The sequence below is a fragment of the Geotrypetes seraphini genome, chromosome 2 (genome assembly GCF_902459505.1).
Source record: "Geotrypetes seraphini chromosome 2, aGeoSer1.1, whole genome shotgun sequence".
Lineage (NCBI taxonomy): Eukaryota > Metazoa > Chordata > Amphibia > Gymnophiona > Dermophiidae > Geotrypetes > Geotrypetes seraphini.
The window spans coordinates 40,240,059-40,259,072 of NC_047085.1; the positions used below are offsets into that span (position 1 = coordinate 40,240,059).

At 41.2% G+C, this 19,014-nt stretch overlaps 1 protein-coding gene across 9 annotated transcripts in view; it reads left to right on the plus strand.

Annotated features, from left to right (window-relative positions):
- The window catches only part of WASHC5 (WASH complex subunit 5), a 169,393-nt gene that overhangs the window by 71,041 nt on the left and 79,338 nt on the right, over positions 1 to 19,014 (plus strand). For all 9 annotated transcript variants that reach the window (XM_033932989.1, XM_033932997.1, XM_033932998.1 and 6 more), the window contains 4 exons: positions 1,171 to 1,337; positions 4,628 to 4,703; positions 8,101 to 8,211; positions 11,056 to 11,196. In XM_033932989.1, the coding sequence (XP_033788880.1) occupies positions 1,171 to 1,337; positions 4,628 to 4,703; positions 8,101 to 8,211; positions 11,056 to 11,196 (495 nt within the window). The remainder of the gene's footprint in view (positions 1 to 1,170; positions 1,338 to 4,627; positions 4,704 to 8,100; positions 8,212 to 11,055; positions 11,197 to 19,014) is intronic.

Sequence of the window (19,014 nt, forward strand, 5' to 3'; positions counted from 1 at the left end):
CCATTGACGTCTTTTGTGGTTTTGTTATAGTTTTCTTTTTTTTTATTTTCCGTAGTTTTAGTACACACGCATCCAAAGGAGGGAGAATAGGGGGTATTTCTTTTGTCTGGTTTTATTCCCTGATGAATATGTTGGATGGGAGAGGGTTTTTTATTTTTTCTGTATTATTATTGATTGATTATACGTGCTTATTATGATTATTAATATATGTATGTATATTGTTTTGCACTTTTGTTAGCTTTGAAAACTTAATAAAGATTTTTTAAAAAAAATCATAACTACATTTTGGAAAATATATACTCCTACTGCTTACCATTTCTAAAGTGTTACCAGCCATATGCAGCATTGTATAGACATATACTAGAGATAGCGCCTGTTCCATAGAGTTTCCTATCTAGTCAAGGCAAACATACTTGACAAATGACATTTTAAGATAATGTTATAGATGGCTGAAAGATGGCCAGAGAAGGGAGCATGGTGCATGGACTCAGGAAGTCTGTCTCAGACAGGAGTTAGCAATAGAGGATAAGGGTATAAATAAGAGTGTCTTTCCTGATCGTGAGGAACAGCATTTAGAGAGAAAAGAGAGGGTAAGTAATGAGGAGTTGCAAAGTGAATGCATTTGTAGGCAAACAATAATTTTGAACTGTAGCACCAACACAGAGGGGGAAGTCAAAATGATTTGAGGAGAACGGGTTACATGATCAAAATTACACTGACAGGTGAATTGAGTAACTGTATGTTGTATAATTAGCAACAGGGAAAGATGGATCATGCAAGGAACAGGTTGCAGTAGTCTTAAGTAGGAGGTATTGAGAGAGTAAATGAGTATGACATGCTGTGGGAAGGGATTAGGCCTACTATTGTCATTGTCCCCCACATGTAAATCTTGGGACCCTCCAAAAATTGAGTTCTGTTGCAACAAATGTATTCTCATATCTTGAATACTGATGCAACAGGAACCGTAAAGATTCTAATTTGTTATTTTCATCTTATTGTATTACATGCTGGGCCATTTACATTAAATTAAAATGTGGTCTCTATCTCTATCTATCTCTCTATCTCTATCTATTTCATCATGGAGAAAAGGGCATTTTCACGCTGATAGACAGGGAAACCTCAGTGTTCTTTCTCATCAATAAATTATTAAAAGTATCTGTTTCCATATAGGTTCAAGAGTTTCACCAGTTGGAATCCAATCTTCAGGTATGTCAGTTTCTTGCTGACACACGGAAGTTCCTGCATCAGATGATCCGAACTATTAACATTAAGGAGGAGGTCTTGATCACTATGCAAATAATTGGGGACCTTTCCTATGCCTGGCAATTAATTGACAGGTTAGATCATTTATTTTTGTTGCATTATCAACTTAGTAACAATTTTAATTGATAGAGCACCTGCAACAGAATGTTTGACAATTTTAAGGGATTTCAGGAACCCACACACAGTCCCAACTCCTGACCCCACAGTTAAAACTGCCATTTGGATCCAGATTCATCTAACAGGGTTGATACTGTCTTGGATATACCCCATTGCATGCAGGGACTTGTAGTCTTCTTTTTCTTATGGAATGGCATGGGGAAATCAACTACAATCCCTGCATGCAATGGGATAAATCCAGGACTGAATCAACCCTGTTAGGCAAATCTGGATCAAGTTGTCAACCTTATCCACAGTGCATTATGAGACATCTGCTTTTATTGTGTCTAGTTTTTTGTGATCCATTTATGTTGTAGGTGGACTATAATTTTTTAAAATAAATAAATCTGGACTCTGTAAACCATCAGAGAGGAGAAGGAGGAATGAGGTACCGGGAAGTATTTATGTTCAATGTTCTGATTAACCACATTCCCTTCCTTAACTTGACTAGCAACCAATTTACATGAATTATATTTAAAGCTTATACAAGTACATATGAATAGCCTTACTGGGTCAGACAAACAGTCCATTAAGCCAAGTAGCTCATTCTCACGGTGGCCAATCCAGTACCTGGCCAAAACCCAAGGTGGCCGATCCAGGGCAAACAGTGGCTTCTTCCATGTCTTTCTCAATAACAGACTATGGACTTTTCCTTCAGGAAATTATCCAAACCCTTCTTAAAACCATTGCAAAGTGCCATTTGCTTTTGCTAAATTCATCATGGAGAAACTGAACCAAGAATTGTCTTTCGATCCACCACTTTAGATCCATGTGCTGGGTTAATGCAGAGAAGGTGCTTTAGTGCTGCTGGGAGCTTCTTTTTTATCTGGACTTCAGCAAATAAGTCTTTCTGGTTCCCAGAGTGGGGAGGGTTTACTGACCTGACTGCTCAGAAATCTTTTAAAGGTCATCTGAATCAGTTGCATCATTCAACAGGAGAAAATTTTGATCTGGCTGAACCATTTCAAATTCTAACCATGACTTCATATTAAACTATTTTGGGGGGGATATTAATAGGAGTGTGTCCCTAGACCGGGTTTACATCAAACTCTGGTGTGTTGTTTGTCCTAAACACAGTAGTAATAATAATAACTTTATTCTTATATACCGCTTAAGCCGTAACAGTTCAAGGCGGTTTACAGTAAGAGGTACTGGACATTCAGTGAAGTATACAAATCATCAGAAGGACATAATATACAGATGAAATTAAAACAATAAGACATTAGGTTACAAATCGATCAAACAACTGTGTTTTTACAACTTTTCTAAAAGAATAATAAGATGGAGCGCACATGATAATATTTCCCAACCAGTCATTCATTTTGCCTGCTTGAAAAGCAAGAGTTCTATCCAGAAATCTTTTGAAACAACATGCTTTTACTGTTGGGTAAGCGAACAGATGAATTCTGCGTGTAGACTTGTTAGCATGGTCCAGGAAAAAATGGAAAACCAGGTAGCCTGGAGACATACCAAATATTGATTTAAAACAATTTAAACAAAACTCTTGCCTCCATCGGCAACCAATGTAATCTTGTATAATATGCTCCCATTTTTTCAAACCAAAGATCAACCTAACTGCTGAGTTTTGAATCACTTGGAGTCTTTTAAGAGTTTTCTTATAAGTTCCCAAGTAGATTATATTACAATAATCAAGACTACTTAATATAGAGGAATGAACTAGCAGGCGGAACGATATAGCATCAAAATATTTCTTTATGGTTCGTAGTTTCCATAGGACCGAGAAACATTTTCTGATTAACAAATCAGTATGTTCGTCTAAGGTAAGATGCCGATCCAAAGTCACTCCCAAAATTTTTAAAGAATAAGACTAGTGGAAAATCCTGACCATTCAGAAATATCGATGTATCTTTAATTTTGTCGTTGAAAAAATTTTGTTTTTTCAGTTAAGTTTCAATTTGAAATCAATCATCCATAATTCAGTCTGGTTTAGAATAAAAGCTACAGTACATGGTGTTTTATCTCATATGTAAGATCAGTAAGTGGAACAACAATGGTGATATCATCAGCATAGATGTAAAATTTCACTTTTAAACTTTGGAATAGATTACCCAGCAATTCAAGATAAATATTGAACAAAGTAGGAGATAACGGGGACCCCTGTGGGACCCCACAAAGGTTTGCCCAGCAGCAAGAAGGTTTGTCATCACTGTAAACCCGATAAGATTTTTTTCCCAGGGATCCACGAAACCATTTTAAGACATTGCCAGAAATTCCGATTGAATCTAGACAATCAATCAAAATCACATGATCGACAAGATCAAAAGCACTACTCAAATCTAATTGCAGAACCAATGCGCTTTAGCCATGACTGAATAAAGTATGCAGAAAATCTAGTAATGAGGCAATAACAGTTTCTGTATTAAAACCTGATCGAAAGCCTGACTGATTTTCCTGAACAATAAGTGGGAATGCAGCACTATTCAACCAACAAGGGACCCCATTTCAAAATCTTCATCAGGGACCTACATGCATCCAAATTCCACACATATCTCTTAAACAGTTCCTCACTGTGCTTTCTGACCGCTTGCAAGAAAAGAATGAACAAATGTCTTGGCTTCCCAACATACGAGCCATTAATTCCAATGTCTGCCACCTTCTGATCACTATCAATTTTCTCCTTCCCCACTACCCTGGGATTGGTAGCCTTGAATCTGGTGGCAAGTCAAGTACTCGCTATTTAAGATTCAAAGCCCTGTCCCTAAGAATGCCTCCCTGCAAATTACATTACTACACACAATTTTACCCATGAGCCCCTGAGCACAAAAAAGTGGGCCAACTAAATACAGTTTGTTTTAGTGGGAGATATTGGCCACTTAAGTTGAGGTATACATAAAATCAGTTTGTACATCGGTAAAAAGAAAAGCATTGTGTGATTCAGCTTTAATCTATCGGCACTCTACATACTTGTAGTATCTAAGCTTCACAAGACTTAACGACACATGGACATGGCCCGCTTTTGCTCTGAGGGGCTCGTGTATAGTGGGCATGTTTGAAAAGGCTTGTTTCCAATATGCAAAACATTGACTTTGCTCTCCCTATACTGTATACTGTGCATATATACTCAGGTGCATATATACTCAAGTTCCAGCATCACACAGCTTTAAAGGACTTGCACAGCACTGTGACATGTTATGAACACAGGCATATCAAAGTAATTGATTTTAGCCCTAATTTTTCTCTTTTCTAGCTTAACAATTATTATGCAAGAAAGCATCAGAGCCAGCCCATCTATGGTAACGAAACTCAGAGCTACATTCTTAAAGGTAAAGCAACAAATAACTGATATAGAATGGAATAGTATTTACAAGCATAGAAAATCCACCCAGCTGTTGAACATATAACTTTGCTGACAAATAAAGTGTTGCCATTGGCCACAAGGGTGACAGGCAGTCATTTGGACCCTTGTGGGCAGGTAGAAATTCCATTTAAGCAATAATTCCAACTGATCAAGGCATTTATTGAATCCTCACTGCTAAAGCTCATATTTCATTTATTAAAATCAACGAGGTTCCTCCAGGGACACAACCAAGTCTCCTGGACTCCATTGTCAAGAACATCTGAAAAGGAACTATGCTGGTTCTTAGGATACTGGCAAATTGCCTCCAAATCCTTCACTATGACTATTCCATTCTCCTTTAACTTGAAAGTGTGATATATATTATGCAACACAGAATTGCACAAACACCATTTTTGCAGATACTGTCTTCTTTAATGACACCCACTTTGAGCTTATGCTCACCCAAAATTGGCTGTCTGGCTATGTCTCTGTAACAGCATAATATGTATAAAGCACCTAATAATGCACATTAGAACATTCACAGGACATAGATAGGATGCTCATGCTTTTTCTTCAATACAGTTTCTCATATATCTAAAGACCCAGACACAGCTATTAGATAAATACAACAGAAGTAAATCAGGATGGGCAGGAGTGGGCTTTAACACCAATTCCATACCTCGATGATTAGATCCTTGTGGCTAATTCCATAGATTGCTTATGTCTCACCATCCAAAACCCACATTCCCTTGGTTTCTTCATCATCTTTGAAAGTCTTTAAGTGCATTAACTCATATTCATAAAACTTGCCATCTCCACTGAAATAGCAGTTGCAAGACTTTGCTTCCAAGTGACAAAATCCTCTCAGCTACCTGCGCGGCACATTTACGCCCACTGGACCACATGCAGCAACTCTCTATTTCGTTCTGCAAGCATGACATCACTTTTACAGTGGTAACTCATAATACATTCAACCCAGTGATCCCGGCCTCTCAAGACTGATTCCGCTTCCAGACTCCATCAACACATCTTTGCTAAAGTGGATACTTTTTTCTTCCCATCAGGAAGGTCACCCATTCTAGCCTATACCGTCTCATCATACATTCATAACACATTCCTCAACCATAGATTGGGTAACCCTTTGGGGCCATCTCCAAACCCAATGGGGCCTGAAATGAAAACAATAAAAACCAACTTCTCTTATGTATCCATCACCTAGAGCACTGCACAGTCTTCTATGTCTTGGAAGCCATCCAGAGGTTTGACTTTTATATTTGTGTTTAGCTATGGAAGTTCTGCTAAGCCCTCACTCATGCTTTCACAGTTGTCATCACCCACCGATCTGAGCCAGAAGATCTCTTAATTCATTTCAGAAACCTATATGGTTGTCCACGATCTCCTGAGAACCTAGCAACAATGTGTCATATGTGCAGGAACTCCTGATTCTGTGACAGAGGTAACTTTAAGCTTCTATATGTTAATGATCATCAACTATCTGGAAGGTTCAAGATCCCTGCACCTCTGCAGACCAGCCTGCCGCCTCAGGCACTATCTTCAATTCCTACAAGCGGACCTAAAATCAGTGTATATTCCAGGCTGCTTAAATGTGACAGCGGACTCTCTCAGCTATAAGTTCAATTCTCACAAATGATTCCTTGATATCTCAGTATATCAGCTGCTCTTTAGGAGATGATGCACCTGAGTGATAGCCCTCTTTGTCGCACAGATAACACAAGGTGCTGCAGCTTTTGTTCACTCCGACCAGTGCATCAAGATACCTGCACAGGAAGCTTTCCCCATCCTTTGGACAGGCTATATCCATTGGATAGACCAGATGCCTTTCTATCATTCTCTGCTTATCTCCACGGTTCTTCTGAAAGTTATGAGAGTCTCCACATGTCTCATCCTGATCACACCTTGATGACCTAGAAAAATCTAGTTTCCTTTTCTTGATCTTCTAGCTGCTCCACTGTTTCCTTTTGGAACTCACTCTTCCTTTCTCATGCTGCACAATCATCAGATCTTTCACATTAACCTACCCAACTTCTTCCTAACTGAATGAACATTGAAAGGAGCATCTTACTCACCTTTCCAATCTCTCAGTCAGTGAGATCTATTCTCCTTGCTACAAGGCAAACCCCAACCCCCCCCCAATTTGATAGATCCTATCATTCTCAATGGACCCTCTCACTTGTCCGATACCACACATTCTGAACGTCTTCCTCCATTTGTCAATTGCAGGCCTCAAGGCACTTTCATTATGCCTCCCTAATCTGTGATATCTGTCTATCATGACCCAGGGGATGGAAAACCAAACTAGTTGTACCTCCTGGTGACCTGCCAATGCTTTGGGATCTCAACATTTTTTGACCAACTCAAAACTACACACTTGGATACACTGGATACCATTTCTCTCGCGTACCTCATAAGGATGATAGCTTTTCTCAAAGCCATCACATCAGAAAGAAGAGAAATCGAACTCCAGTCACTACTAACCTCCTATCCTTACATTCATTTCTTTTCCAACCGTGTCTGACTTTTTATACTCACCTGAAATTTGAGATTGTTCAGGATTCCACCTCAACCAAACCATCATTCTACTATCCTTTGTACATCCTCTGCATGCCTCTATACCCTGGACTCCAGAGGAAACTGACTTTTCTATCTCAGGAAAACCGCAATCCTCTTATACCAATCAGTTTTTTAACTTTTACAATCCAGCCAACCCAGATCTTTAACCTCCAAGCATACTATTTCTATATGGATTTCCTGTTGTATAGAGTTCTGTGACTCTAAAACACATCATTCACTTCTTGATAGAATTAACACACACCACTTCAAGACAACAACTTCTTCATGACTCCATTCGACCCTGATACAGAATATCTGCATAACTGCAACCTAGTTTCAATTTGAAATCAATCATCTAGAATTAAATCTATTTCAGAATAGTTGCTATAAAATTTGTTATCTCTACTGTCAGACACGTTAGGTGAATGAATGGGACATACTTGAACCGCAAGGTAATGGCGGAATAGAAATCACTAATGTAATGTAATGTAATACATCCACTGCATAAGCCTCCCTATGGAAATTAAGCTAAAATTGCATGCTAGTTCTTTTATGTTCTTTCATTTGCACAGAGTTTGTATATATTTGATAATCTAAAAATAGAGCTCAATCATTACATTACATAAATATTTATGAATTGCTAATATACCCCTATAGGAGTTCAATGCGATTTACAAGTTAAGAGACTGGCCATATCCAGGAATTACTACCTTACATTCATTTCATGTGAGCTGGATTCATTTTGTAATATAAAATTAGGGAACATCTCAGAAGCTTTACACAGTTTTGAACATTTTAATTCTTTGTTGTAGCTTGCATCTGCCCTTGATCTACCACTGCTTCGCATTAACCAGGCAAACAGCCCTGATCTCCTCAGTGTCTCCCAATACTACTCTGGAGAGCTGGTTTCTTATGTAAGAAAGGTAAGGAACAACTTCAGCTGTGCAGAGATGCTAAGTCTTACTCATTAGAAGCATGTCATGTTCATTTGAAAGCTTTCTCATACTCTTTGAGCATCAGAGCTTCAGTACCAGTGAATTGATCTTGATCACTGCTCACATGAGAGGGAAGCCTTAGAGAAGCAAACAATGACCCAACCAGCAGGAAGAACATTCTTTTCCTGACGCTTTTGTATTTGATGTCTCTGAAGGAGGGTATTTCTAATAGGTATTCTAGGCTCGAGTGTAGAGTACAAGTTGGTTTATGGTTGTCTATTCTTTAGCACTCTCCAGACCGGTAGAGGTTAAATCTTACAAATGGATATATATCTCATCATGACCAGCAGGTGGAGTCTGAAACAAAACTGTGGAATAGTACTTAAGAGAGACCTTCCCCTATTCCTATCAGTTTTCTTTCAGTCTCTAGCATGTTGAGTAAGCTGTACCCATCACCTTTGGTAGGGCGTTGGAATTTGTTTAGGAGTTTCTAGTCCCTGTTTTTGGCCGGATTGAGCTTGGGTGGGCCCTGTTTGTGGGTCCGTCTGACCTCGGGGGTGTCAAACCCGGTGGGTCTCATGCTGGGTCCCTTCCCCCATTTCTTCCACCCCCCCACATTTTTTAGTGGAGCCTCAGCAGTAAGTCTTGCCCCCTAAATCAAGCAAGGCATATTGCTTTGAGAGCCTGTTCTGAAAAAATCCTGAGGTAGTGCTGGTCTGAAGGGTTGCTTCCCTTTAACTTTACTGTATTTTTGTACTAACCGGCACTTTGGTTTTAGCTAGGTTACATATGGCTGGCCGAGGGCCTGGATGCTCTGGTAGTATTGTAAACCGCCCAGATACATGTGATGGTCAGTATATCAAGCCATGAATAAACTTGAAACCATGGCCAACGGAGGGGCTGTTGTATGTGTTCTCTCCATAGCCATTAGTGGGCAGAGTTCTTCTCCGCATCATTCGCCATCTGGGTCTCTTGGTTCTGGTGGCTCTGGAGGCTCTGGATTGGCCTCAGCGTCCGTGGTACGCGGATCTGGTGCGGCATCTTGATAGCGGATCCTCTTCCTCTGCCTCTCTTGGACGACCTTCTAACTCAGGGTCCCATTCCAATGTTCGATCCGGGTCCCTTTTGTCTTACGGCTTGGCTCTTGAAAGGGGTCGCCTAGGTAAGAAGGGGTATTCAGATAAAGTGATCTCAACTCTCTTGGGGTCCCAGAGGCTTTCCACCTCTTGGGCTTATGTGAGGGTTTGGCGTCTATTTGAGGAGTGGTGTGATGCACGTGGAGTAGTCTCTTTTCGTGCTTCCCTGCCTAACATCTTAGAGTTCTTGCAGGATGGCCTGGATAGGGGACTGGCTTGGTCTTCTCTCCGGGTTCAGCTTGTGGCCTTGTCAGCCTTTCGTGGGTTGTTGAAAGGTCAGCGTTTGACTGCCATTCCTGATGTGATTCACTTCTTGCAGACGGCCAAATTGCTCAAACCTCCCGTACGACCCTCTGTTCCATCTTGGGATCTGAATCTGGTTCTGTCAGTGCTAGTGCGTCCTCATTCTGAACTGTTGGGCGACTGCTCTTTGAAGGATCTTACTCTTAAAGCGGTCTTCTTGGTGGCCGTTACTTCAGCTAGATGGGTTTCTGATCTGCAGGCTTTCTTTTGTAGGTCTCCCTTCTTGGAGTTTTCTAGGGAGCGGGTTATCTTGAGGCCTGTTCCTTCCTTTCTTTCAAAGGTAGTTTCTCCTTTTCATGTCAGTCAGGCTGTGGTCCTCCCAGTGTTTGGATAGTTAGGAAGGATCTTCTGAGCAGAAGCAGTTGCGCAAGTTTGTTGTCGGTCAGGTTCTTCGCTCTTATGTGCAGAGGATCCAGGAGATCAGGAAATCAGGTCATCTCTTTGTCCTTCTAGCGGGTCCTTGTTAGGAGGATGGTGCTTCTAAGGCTACTATTGCGTGCTGGATCAAGGAGACTATTGCTTCCGCTTATCTTCTGAAGAAGAAGCCTGTTTCAGAATTTTTCAAAGCTCATTCCACTAGGGGTCAGGCAGCTTCTTGGGCTGAGTCTTTGCTTGTGCCTCCAGTGTACATTTGTAAGGCTGCAGTTTGGTCTTCCTTGCATTCATTTGTCAGACACTACCGGGTAGACGTTCAGGCGCGTTGGGACATGGTGTTCAGTGAGCGTATTCTGGTGTCGGCCCTTCGGGGGTCCCACCCATGATGGGGACCGCTTTGGTACGTCCCACTTGTAAGATTAACCTCTACCGGTCTGGAGAGTGCTAAAGAAGGATAAATTAGGTTCTTACCTGCTAATTTACTTTCTTTTAGCTTCTCCAGACTGGTAGAGGTCCCCACCCTGTCTATTGTTGTGTTGATGTGGCTGTTACGTGGGCAGGTTTTGTTTTTTGCTGCAGGTTCTAGTATTTTTCTAGGGCTGGGGAGAATTGAAGAACAGTGGCTGTGGCTGGGCTGGCTTATCTGGAAAGCTGTTGGGACATTTTCGTTCTGGTATCTCTCCTCTGCATTTTCCAACAGCATTTGGGTATGTTAGTTATTACTCCTGTTCAGAGTATTGTTTATTTCTGTTTCCAGTTCTTAGTTTTGCTTGGCTAGTCGGCAGACTGATAGGAATAGGGGAAGATATCTCTTATGTACTATTCCACAGTTTTGTTTCAGTCTGTACCTGCTGGTCATGATGAGATATATACCCACTTGTAAGATTAACCTCTACTGGTCTGGAGAAGCTAAAAGAAAGTAAATTAGCAGGTAAGAACTTAATTTCTCCTTTTGCTTGTAGAAAAGGCTTTGATCTTCACTCTCTCAATGTGGCACTTGTTTGTTTTTATTCTGAAGGTGCTTCAGATCATTCCAGAAAGCATGTTTACTTCTCTTGCCAAAATCATCAAGTTGCAGACCCATAACATCATCGAAGTTCCCACTCGCCTGGACAAAGACAAATTGAGAGACTATGCCCAGCTAGGGCCACGCTATGAGGTATGAGGACATATCCCATCTGGGAGTGCTCATTTCTCACACTTGGGTCCAACGTTGGAGGTAGTACGAACAGGGCAATTGCGCTAGGTCCCAGGCAGTGTTCCCGCTAAGCTGCGCTGGGGTGCGCTGACGCACAAAATATTACCTTGCAGCGCACAAGTTTCTCGTCACAGCGCACACAGTGTAGAGCACAGTTCTTCAACCGCCGGTCCGCAAACAAAATCTTGCCGGTCCGCGAAGGATTCGGTCCCCGCCGCAACGAAAGGCCGGCGTCAGCTGACTTGCAACTTCCTGTTGCAGTCGCTGTGCCGGGACTCCTGCCTTCGCCGGGACTCCTGCCTTCCACCGCGTTTGCCTCCTGCCTTGTCTCCGCACCTCCAGACCAGCAGCGGCAGCTGTGTATGCTTTTAACTTCGGCACAGAGCTGCCCCTAATCAATAGTTTAGCGCGGTTTCATAAGGCAGCCTCGGGGCCTTTGCTAGGCCGGCCCACATCGCATCATCGAAGCGGGCCGGCTATCAAAGGCCCCAAGGCTGCCTCATGAAACCGCGCTAAACTATTGATTAGGGGCAGCTCTGTGCCGAAGTTAAAAGCATACAGAGCTGCCGCTGCTGGTCTGAACTCTTGGGCCGCTGAAGGAGGGCAAAAAGCAGCTGTCCTGGAGGTTTCCCTTCCTCTCGCCTTTACAGGTTCCTTTTTTCCACCTTTTTTTTTTTCCTTCAAACGGCAACGGGCCCCAGCATCGACATCAATCAAGTAAGTTCCACTGTCAATCAAGCGGTTCTGCTCGGCCAAAGCTTCCCCTGTGACATGAGCCACCCTCAGGGGAAAGAAAGTGACCCACAAAGGTGAGGGGAAGGGGGGCAGATGATGGAAGGTGGGGGGGGGAGAGAGAGAGAGAGAGAGAGAAGGGGCAGATGATGGAATGGAGGAGATGAGAGAGAGAGAGAAGGGGACAGATGATGGAAGTGAGAAGAAGGGAGAGAGAGCAGAAGGCAGATGGATGTCAGTTGAGAAGGGAGAGCAGATGCTGAATGGAAGTGGGGAAAGAACACATACTGGATGGAAGGAGGAGATAAATAAAGGGGGAAGAAAATAGTAAGATAATGGAGGGGTGAGGGAAAGGGGTGACAAGCTGTGTGTAGACACAGTGAAAAGAGGGAAACGGGACTAAATAGTAAGAAAGAATTTAATTTAGATGGAGGCAGAAAATAGAGAAGGAAGACCAGAGAAGAAAAGGGAAGAGAGAGCAGAGAATGATCAGATCTGAGTGGAGGAAATGAGAAGAGAGATATGCTAAAAACCACAGGGGGGAGGGAAGGATAGAGATGCCAGACCATGAGGGGAACAGAAGGAAGATGATGGATGCTAGACCAAATTGGGGGGTGGGGGGGGGGAGGAGGAGAGATGGCAGGGAAAGACAGACAGTGAATGGAAGGGGCAGATGCTGGACTGAAGAGACAGAGAAGGTTATCATGCTGCTGTACCGGGCCATGGTACGCCCTCACCTGGAGTACTGCGTCCAGCACTGGTACTTTAAGAAGGACACGGTACTACTCGAAAGGATCCAGAGAAGAGCAACTAAAATGGTTAAGGGGCTGGAGGAGTTGCCGTACAGCGAAAGATTAGAGAAACTGGGCCTCTTCTCCCTTGAGCAGAGGAGATTGAGAGGGGACATGATAGAAACATTCAAGGTACTGAAGGGAATAGACTTAGTAGCTAAGGCAGGGAGAACGAGAGGGCACTCTCTAAAGTTGAAAGGGGATAGATTCCATACAAACGTAAGGAAGTTCTGTGGTAGAAAGCAACATATTTATTTGGCTCATAACTTGCTGGCGCCCGATATTTTTAGCTCACAGTGAAAAAAGTTTGCTCACAACACCCGCCCGCTTAGAGGGAACACTGGTCCCAGGGCTATAAGGGGCTCCAAGTTTAACTGAAACTGAAAATGATACAACCTGCTGGTGGGCTTTGACACCCCAAATTTCTGCCCTGGCATGTTTAATATCAACCTTGCTCACACAGGTTCTGACATAGAGATAATGTGGGAATACTAAGACAGCTTTAAATCTATAGGTAATTAATCTCCACTTCTGACAAGCTGTTTAAAACTAGGAGGGAATAAAAATCCTTTAGAAGTGATATTTTTGTTTGCTTGTTTTCGTTTGGGGTTTTTTTTGTTTTGTTTTTTTTTTTTTAATTCTTCATTCCTCTTTTCTACTTGAGGATTGTAGACATTTCAGGATGCTGCCTTATCAAGACTAGGGACACATTCTTTATGCATGTCACTACTCATTGCTTTTTTAAATCTTTCTAGTCTCAGCACTTTAGGTTGTTTTTTGTTTAGATCTTTTTATGTCTTCAGCTCATGAGAATGTGGTTCCCTCTTTCTTTGGTTAAGTTCTCTTTTTCCATGGGGTTTTTTTTTTCTGTCAGTGCATATACAGTATTTAATACTGTATGCAAACCTCTTTGGTTGTACCACAGAGAGACGGTAATATCAAATTAGAGAGTTGCGCGGGGACAGAAATCCTACCCGTCCCCGCCAAAATCCCACCCGTCCCCGCGAGGAATCCCTCCATCCCCACGAGGAATCCCCTCCGTCCCCGCCCGTCCCTATAAACTGCAGAAATAGTTATTTCATTTAATTATGCTACTGAATTAAAGGCTCTGGTAGAGACCCATTTACAAATAAGCAAAGAGACTTTATTAATTTAGAAATATTAATTGGGAAGAATGTATACTTTGTAAATGGGTTTCTACCAGAGCCTCTAATGTAAATATAAATACTCAGCTGATGAGAACCCTCAAACTGTCAGCTGAGGACTTCCTTTGCAGTTGGCCGGGGGTCCCTTTTGCCAAGTTTGGCAGGCAGCAGTAGTGTCCTTGAGTCACAGATGCTGGCACTTCAGTGGCTCATGGATACTGCCAGCGACTGCGCGCTTGGTGGAGGGGAGTTCTGGCCGTCTCTAGAGGAGGTCCTCTGCTGGCAGTGCTTGGGGATCCCCAACAGTCACAGCAAGGGTCAGCAAGTACTTCAACATTGTATAAATAAAACCAGAAATGCATTTCCTTTTCTTTTAAACACAGTACAAAGACATCTGCTATATACATTTCCCAAAGCTAACATATTTTTAGTCAATAAATTCCATTTTTTACCTTTGTTGTCTGGAGACTTATTTTTCCATAAAGCTGGTCCCAGTTTCTTTTTTCTGCTTTCCCATCTTCTGTAAATTCTTCTGTTGCTGTCCATTGGTTCCTCCTACCATGCTCCAGCATTTATCCCTTTCTCATCTTTCGCCCCTGCCCACCAGCTCCATGCCCAACATTTCTCCTTCTATTACCCCTCTCCAGCACCATGCCACATATCTCCCTCCATTCCCTTCACCACTATGTCCAACATTCCTCCCTCTTGCATCCATTTCAATCTATCTCACTGTTCCCTTTCCACTACAATATTTCTCCCTCTCATCTTTCTCTTCCCTCTCATCTGTACCTCACTCCCTATCTATGACCAAAAATTCACCTTTCTTCCATTCCCCATGTACACATTCATCTCTTCCCGTCCCTTCCTCTCTCCCAAGTTCATGCCTTGTGTCCAAAAACGCACTCCCTCCCCCATTTTGTGTCCCGCGTTTGCCTCTCATGTTCGACCCCCTTCTATCCCGCGTTTGCCTCCCATGTTCGTGTTCAGCCCTCATCTTCCAGCAAATTTCCTTTCAGCAACTTTCTCTGAGGTAGCTCGAGCCCCAAGGCTCGTCTTCTTTTCCTACTTGCCCTGATGTCTTCTATTTCCTGCCTGCCCTGCAGCACGTAGCCAACCAGAAGTCTTTCCCCGTGGTCAGCGCTGATGTCGGATGGAAGGCTTTGCGTCAGTCACATGCAGCGTGCAGGCCTCGTTGCTCTACATGCTGGCACGTAACTGACGCAAAGCCCTCCCTCCAACGTCAGCGCTGACATCGGGGAAGGCTTCCGGTCGGCTACGTGCTGCAGGGCAGACAGGAAATAGAAGACATCAGGGCAGGTAGGAAAAGAAGACGAGCCTCGCGGCTTGAGTTGCATCGAACCCGGTGGGATTCCCAAGACCACGAGGGGGGCGTACCCATGGGATCCCCGCAACCCAAAGGGGGAAACCGCGGGATCCCCGTTCCCATGCAGCTCTCTCTATCAAATCAAATTTCAAGTTTTATTTAAAATTTGATTTACATGCATTGTCAAATATTTCAAACAAAATATGGAAAAACCTTAGTATTTTCAAAACTCCAATGTTATCAAATTAACAGAGAACACACTGTTACAGAAACATAATGTTTTCTTCTCAAGACCTCAAACACCCGAGACGCTACTTGATTGGTTTTTCACGTCCTTGCAGGAGTAATGTGTTCATCATAGGTCTTGTTTTTCACTGACAGGCTCAGAATTTACACTATGGTGTATAAATTGTTCTTTTTTTTTTTTTTTTTTTCTGAAGCCACGTTAGGCTTTTCTGTGTATAATTCTTTATTCATTTTAAAACTTTCATCAAGTGTACAAAAACTGCAACAAAATAACATAGATTTAACCACTTGTACATCTTATCATTATAACTTATAGTTGTAAATATAACCCTCCCTCTCCCATCCTGAAATCCTTTTAGTAATTTTTATTTTACATGTAATAGAAACCCTCCCCCACCCCACCCTTATCTTACATATTAAATATAGAAATATTAGGAAAATGGCATCAATCATGACAAAAGGACGTTAATGGTTCCCAAATTTTAATGAAGTTTTTATAATTTCCATTTTGTACCGCTATTGATCTTTCCATTCTGTATATGTGGCAAACTGAATTCCACCAAAATTTAAAATTGAGCCTACTGTGGTCTTTCCAGTTATTAGTAATATGTTGAATGGCTACTCCGGTCAAAATCAATAAAAGTTTGTTATTACACATTGATATCTGACTCTTTTTTCTCATAGACATACCAAAAAGTACAGTATCATAAGTTAATGCTACGTGATTTTCCAATAAACAATTTACTTGAGTTCCAAAAGGCTAAGATATGGGGACAATAGAACAAAAGATGATCTAAAGTCCCTATATCCAGATTACAATGCCAGCATCTATTAGACAAAGAACTATTTAACTTTTGCAATCTAACTGGGGTCCAAAAAGCTCTATGTAACAAAAAAAACCAAGTTTGTTTCATAGACGCTGACATTGTACATCTCATTCTCCAAGACCAAATTTGTGGCCATTGAGATGCTGAAATATCATGCTTAATCTCAATGCTCCAAATATCCCTAAGAGTATTTTTAGTTTTTTTTTTTAACCGATTCACTAATAGTTTTATACCAGTGTGCGGCCTGATGTCCCAGAAAGTCCGCCTGAAAACATAAAAATTCTATGCTAGGTTGAGTATTCAAATTTTTCCATTCAGGGAACCCTGCCTGAATGGCCTGCTTCAATTGCAACCAACGAAAAAATTGCGATTTGTGAAGCCCAAATTTATGTTGCAATTGTGTAAAATCCAGCAGCTTACCATTAGTAATTACATCATTTAAAGTTCTGATACCTGCAATTATCCAATGTTTCCAGACGATCTTAAAACCACCAATTTGAATCTTGGAGTTTAGCCATATGGATTGATTCGTTGAATTATTAATAGTAATTGCTGTTAAATTACTGACAAACCGTAATGTTTTCCAAGTATCCATTAGAATTCTGTTTTCTTTGTATAATCTGGGCATCTTGATACTGAGCACATGAGAAAGATGTAAAGGAAACATGAGTCGCCATTCCAAATATAACCAATCAGGAGTATACTCAATGAGATCCAGGAGGACCCAATACATACCTTGATGTAAAATATAGGCTTGATGGTACCTATAAAAGTTTGGAAAATTTACCCCGCCCTCCTTAATTGGTCTTTGCAAAGATGCTATAGCAATTCTAGGAGTTTTACCAAGCCAAATAAATTTTATAATAATCGAGTTCAATTTTTTATAAAAAGATCCATGAAAAAATACTGGTATCATACCCATTTGATAGCAAACTACAGGTAAATTGTTCAAAAATACAAAGGAAGATCACTTAAGCCCGGCGGTCACTCGACCGTTTCACTCTCAGGTTCCCTCAAGGGCTGTGTCTCTTCAAATAATCACACCTCAGCTTATTGCTTTTTTCTGACATACCGTGCTCTGCACGTCGAAGCTTGTCTTTGAAGTGCAGAACACGGTATGCCGGTTTGAACCTCCGAAAACAGCAATAAGCTGAGGTGTGACTATTCAAATGTTTCAGAGCAATTACAATTCTAAAAATGGAGGGACAATAATATAAATGGACAAATTTCAGTCAGACATACAAAAACGGACTGAAACAGAATGGAAGAGGGGAAGAATTATAAAAGTTATAGTACAGAAAGAGCATGTAGGGTTAGCACAACCGGGATGGAAAAAGGTTGAAATAGAAATGCACAGAAAGATAGAGTATACACAATAAATGAAAATTTAAAATAATAAGAAGACTCCTTTGCTTTTTGATATTGTATTAGAACCCTTGTTATTAGCAATTCAGCAGGCGTAGGAGATACAGGGTATTCCTTATTCAGATCGGGAATATAAGGTCTCTGCTTATGCAGTTGATATACTGCTTCATTTGAGGAATCCTGAAACAACCATTCCATGCTTACTTGATATAATAGAGAAATTTGGAAAATTTTCAGGATACAAAATAAATTGGAGCAAATCAGAAGTTCTTCCTATTAATGTTTATTGTACAAAAGGATTATTTGAAAAATTTTCCTTTCTATGGAAAGAGGATGGAATAAAATATTTAGGCATTTGGATAAAAAACACATTGGATGAAACTAAATGAAAATTTTTTATTAAACAAGGTAACAGAAATGTGTGAGCAATGGAATCCTTTACATCTTTCTTGGTGGGGGAGAGTCCAAACTATTAAAATAATGATATTGTCTGTGGTTTGTTATCAAATGTGAATGTTACCAGTTTTTTTTCAGGGGTCCTTCTATAAAAAGTTAAATAGTATTCTAACAAAATTTATTTGGCTGGGCAAAACTCCTAGAGTTGCCTTAGTATCTTTACAAAAACCAATTGCAGAGGGAGGGGTAAATTTTTCCCAATATTTATAGGTATCATCAAGCCTATATTTTGCGCCAAGGTATTGGGTCCTCCCAGAGCCCATTGAAAATATCCCAGATTGGTTATGTTTGGAATGGCGACTCATTTTTCCTCTGCGATTATGCCATGTTCTCAGTATCAAAATGCCTAGATTATATAAAGAAAACAAAACACTTGTAGATACGTGGAAAACATTGCGATATGTCAACAATTTAACACCTATTCCAATTTACAAATCAACAAATCAAACTATAAGGTTAAACTCCAAGATTCAAATTAGCGGATTTAAGGTCATCTGGAAGCATTGGATGATGGCAGGAATGTGTACTTTAGAGGATGTTATATCTAATGGTAAGCTGCTTGACTTTTCTCAGTTGCAACATAAATTTGGACTTAATAAATCACAAAGTTTTAGATGGTTGCAACTGAAGCAGGCCCTGAATGGAAAAATCTCACTAATCAATATAGCTTGGAATTCTTATGCTTTCAGGTGGACTTCCTGGGGCACCAGGCCGCACAGTAGTATAAACTGATATCTGGATTTATAAATAAAAAACCAAAAACTTCTCTTCGGGACATTTGGAGCATTGAGATCAAGCATCAAATTACTGCGTCTCAATGGTCACGAATTTGGTCTTGGAGGATGAGATGTACAGTGTCTGCATCTATGAGACAAACTTGGGTTTTTTTGTTA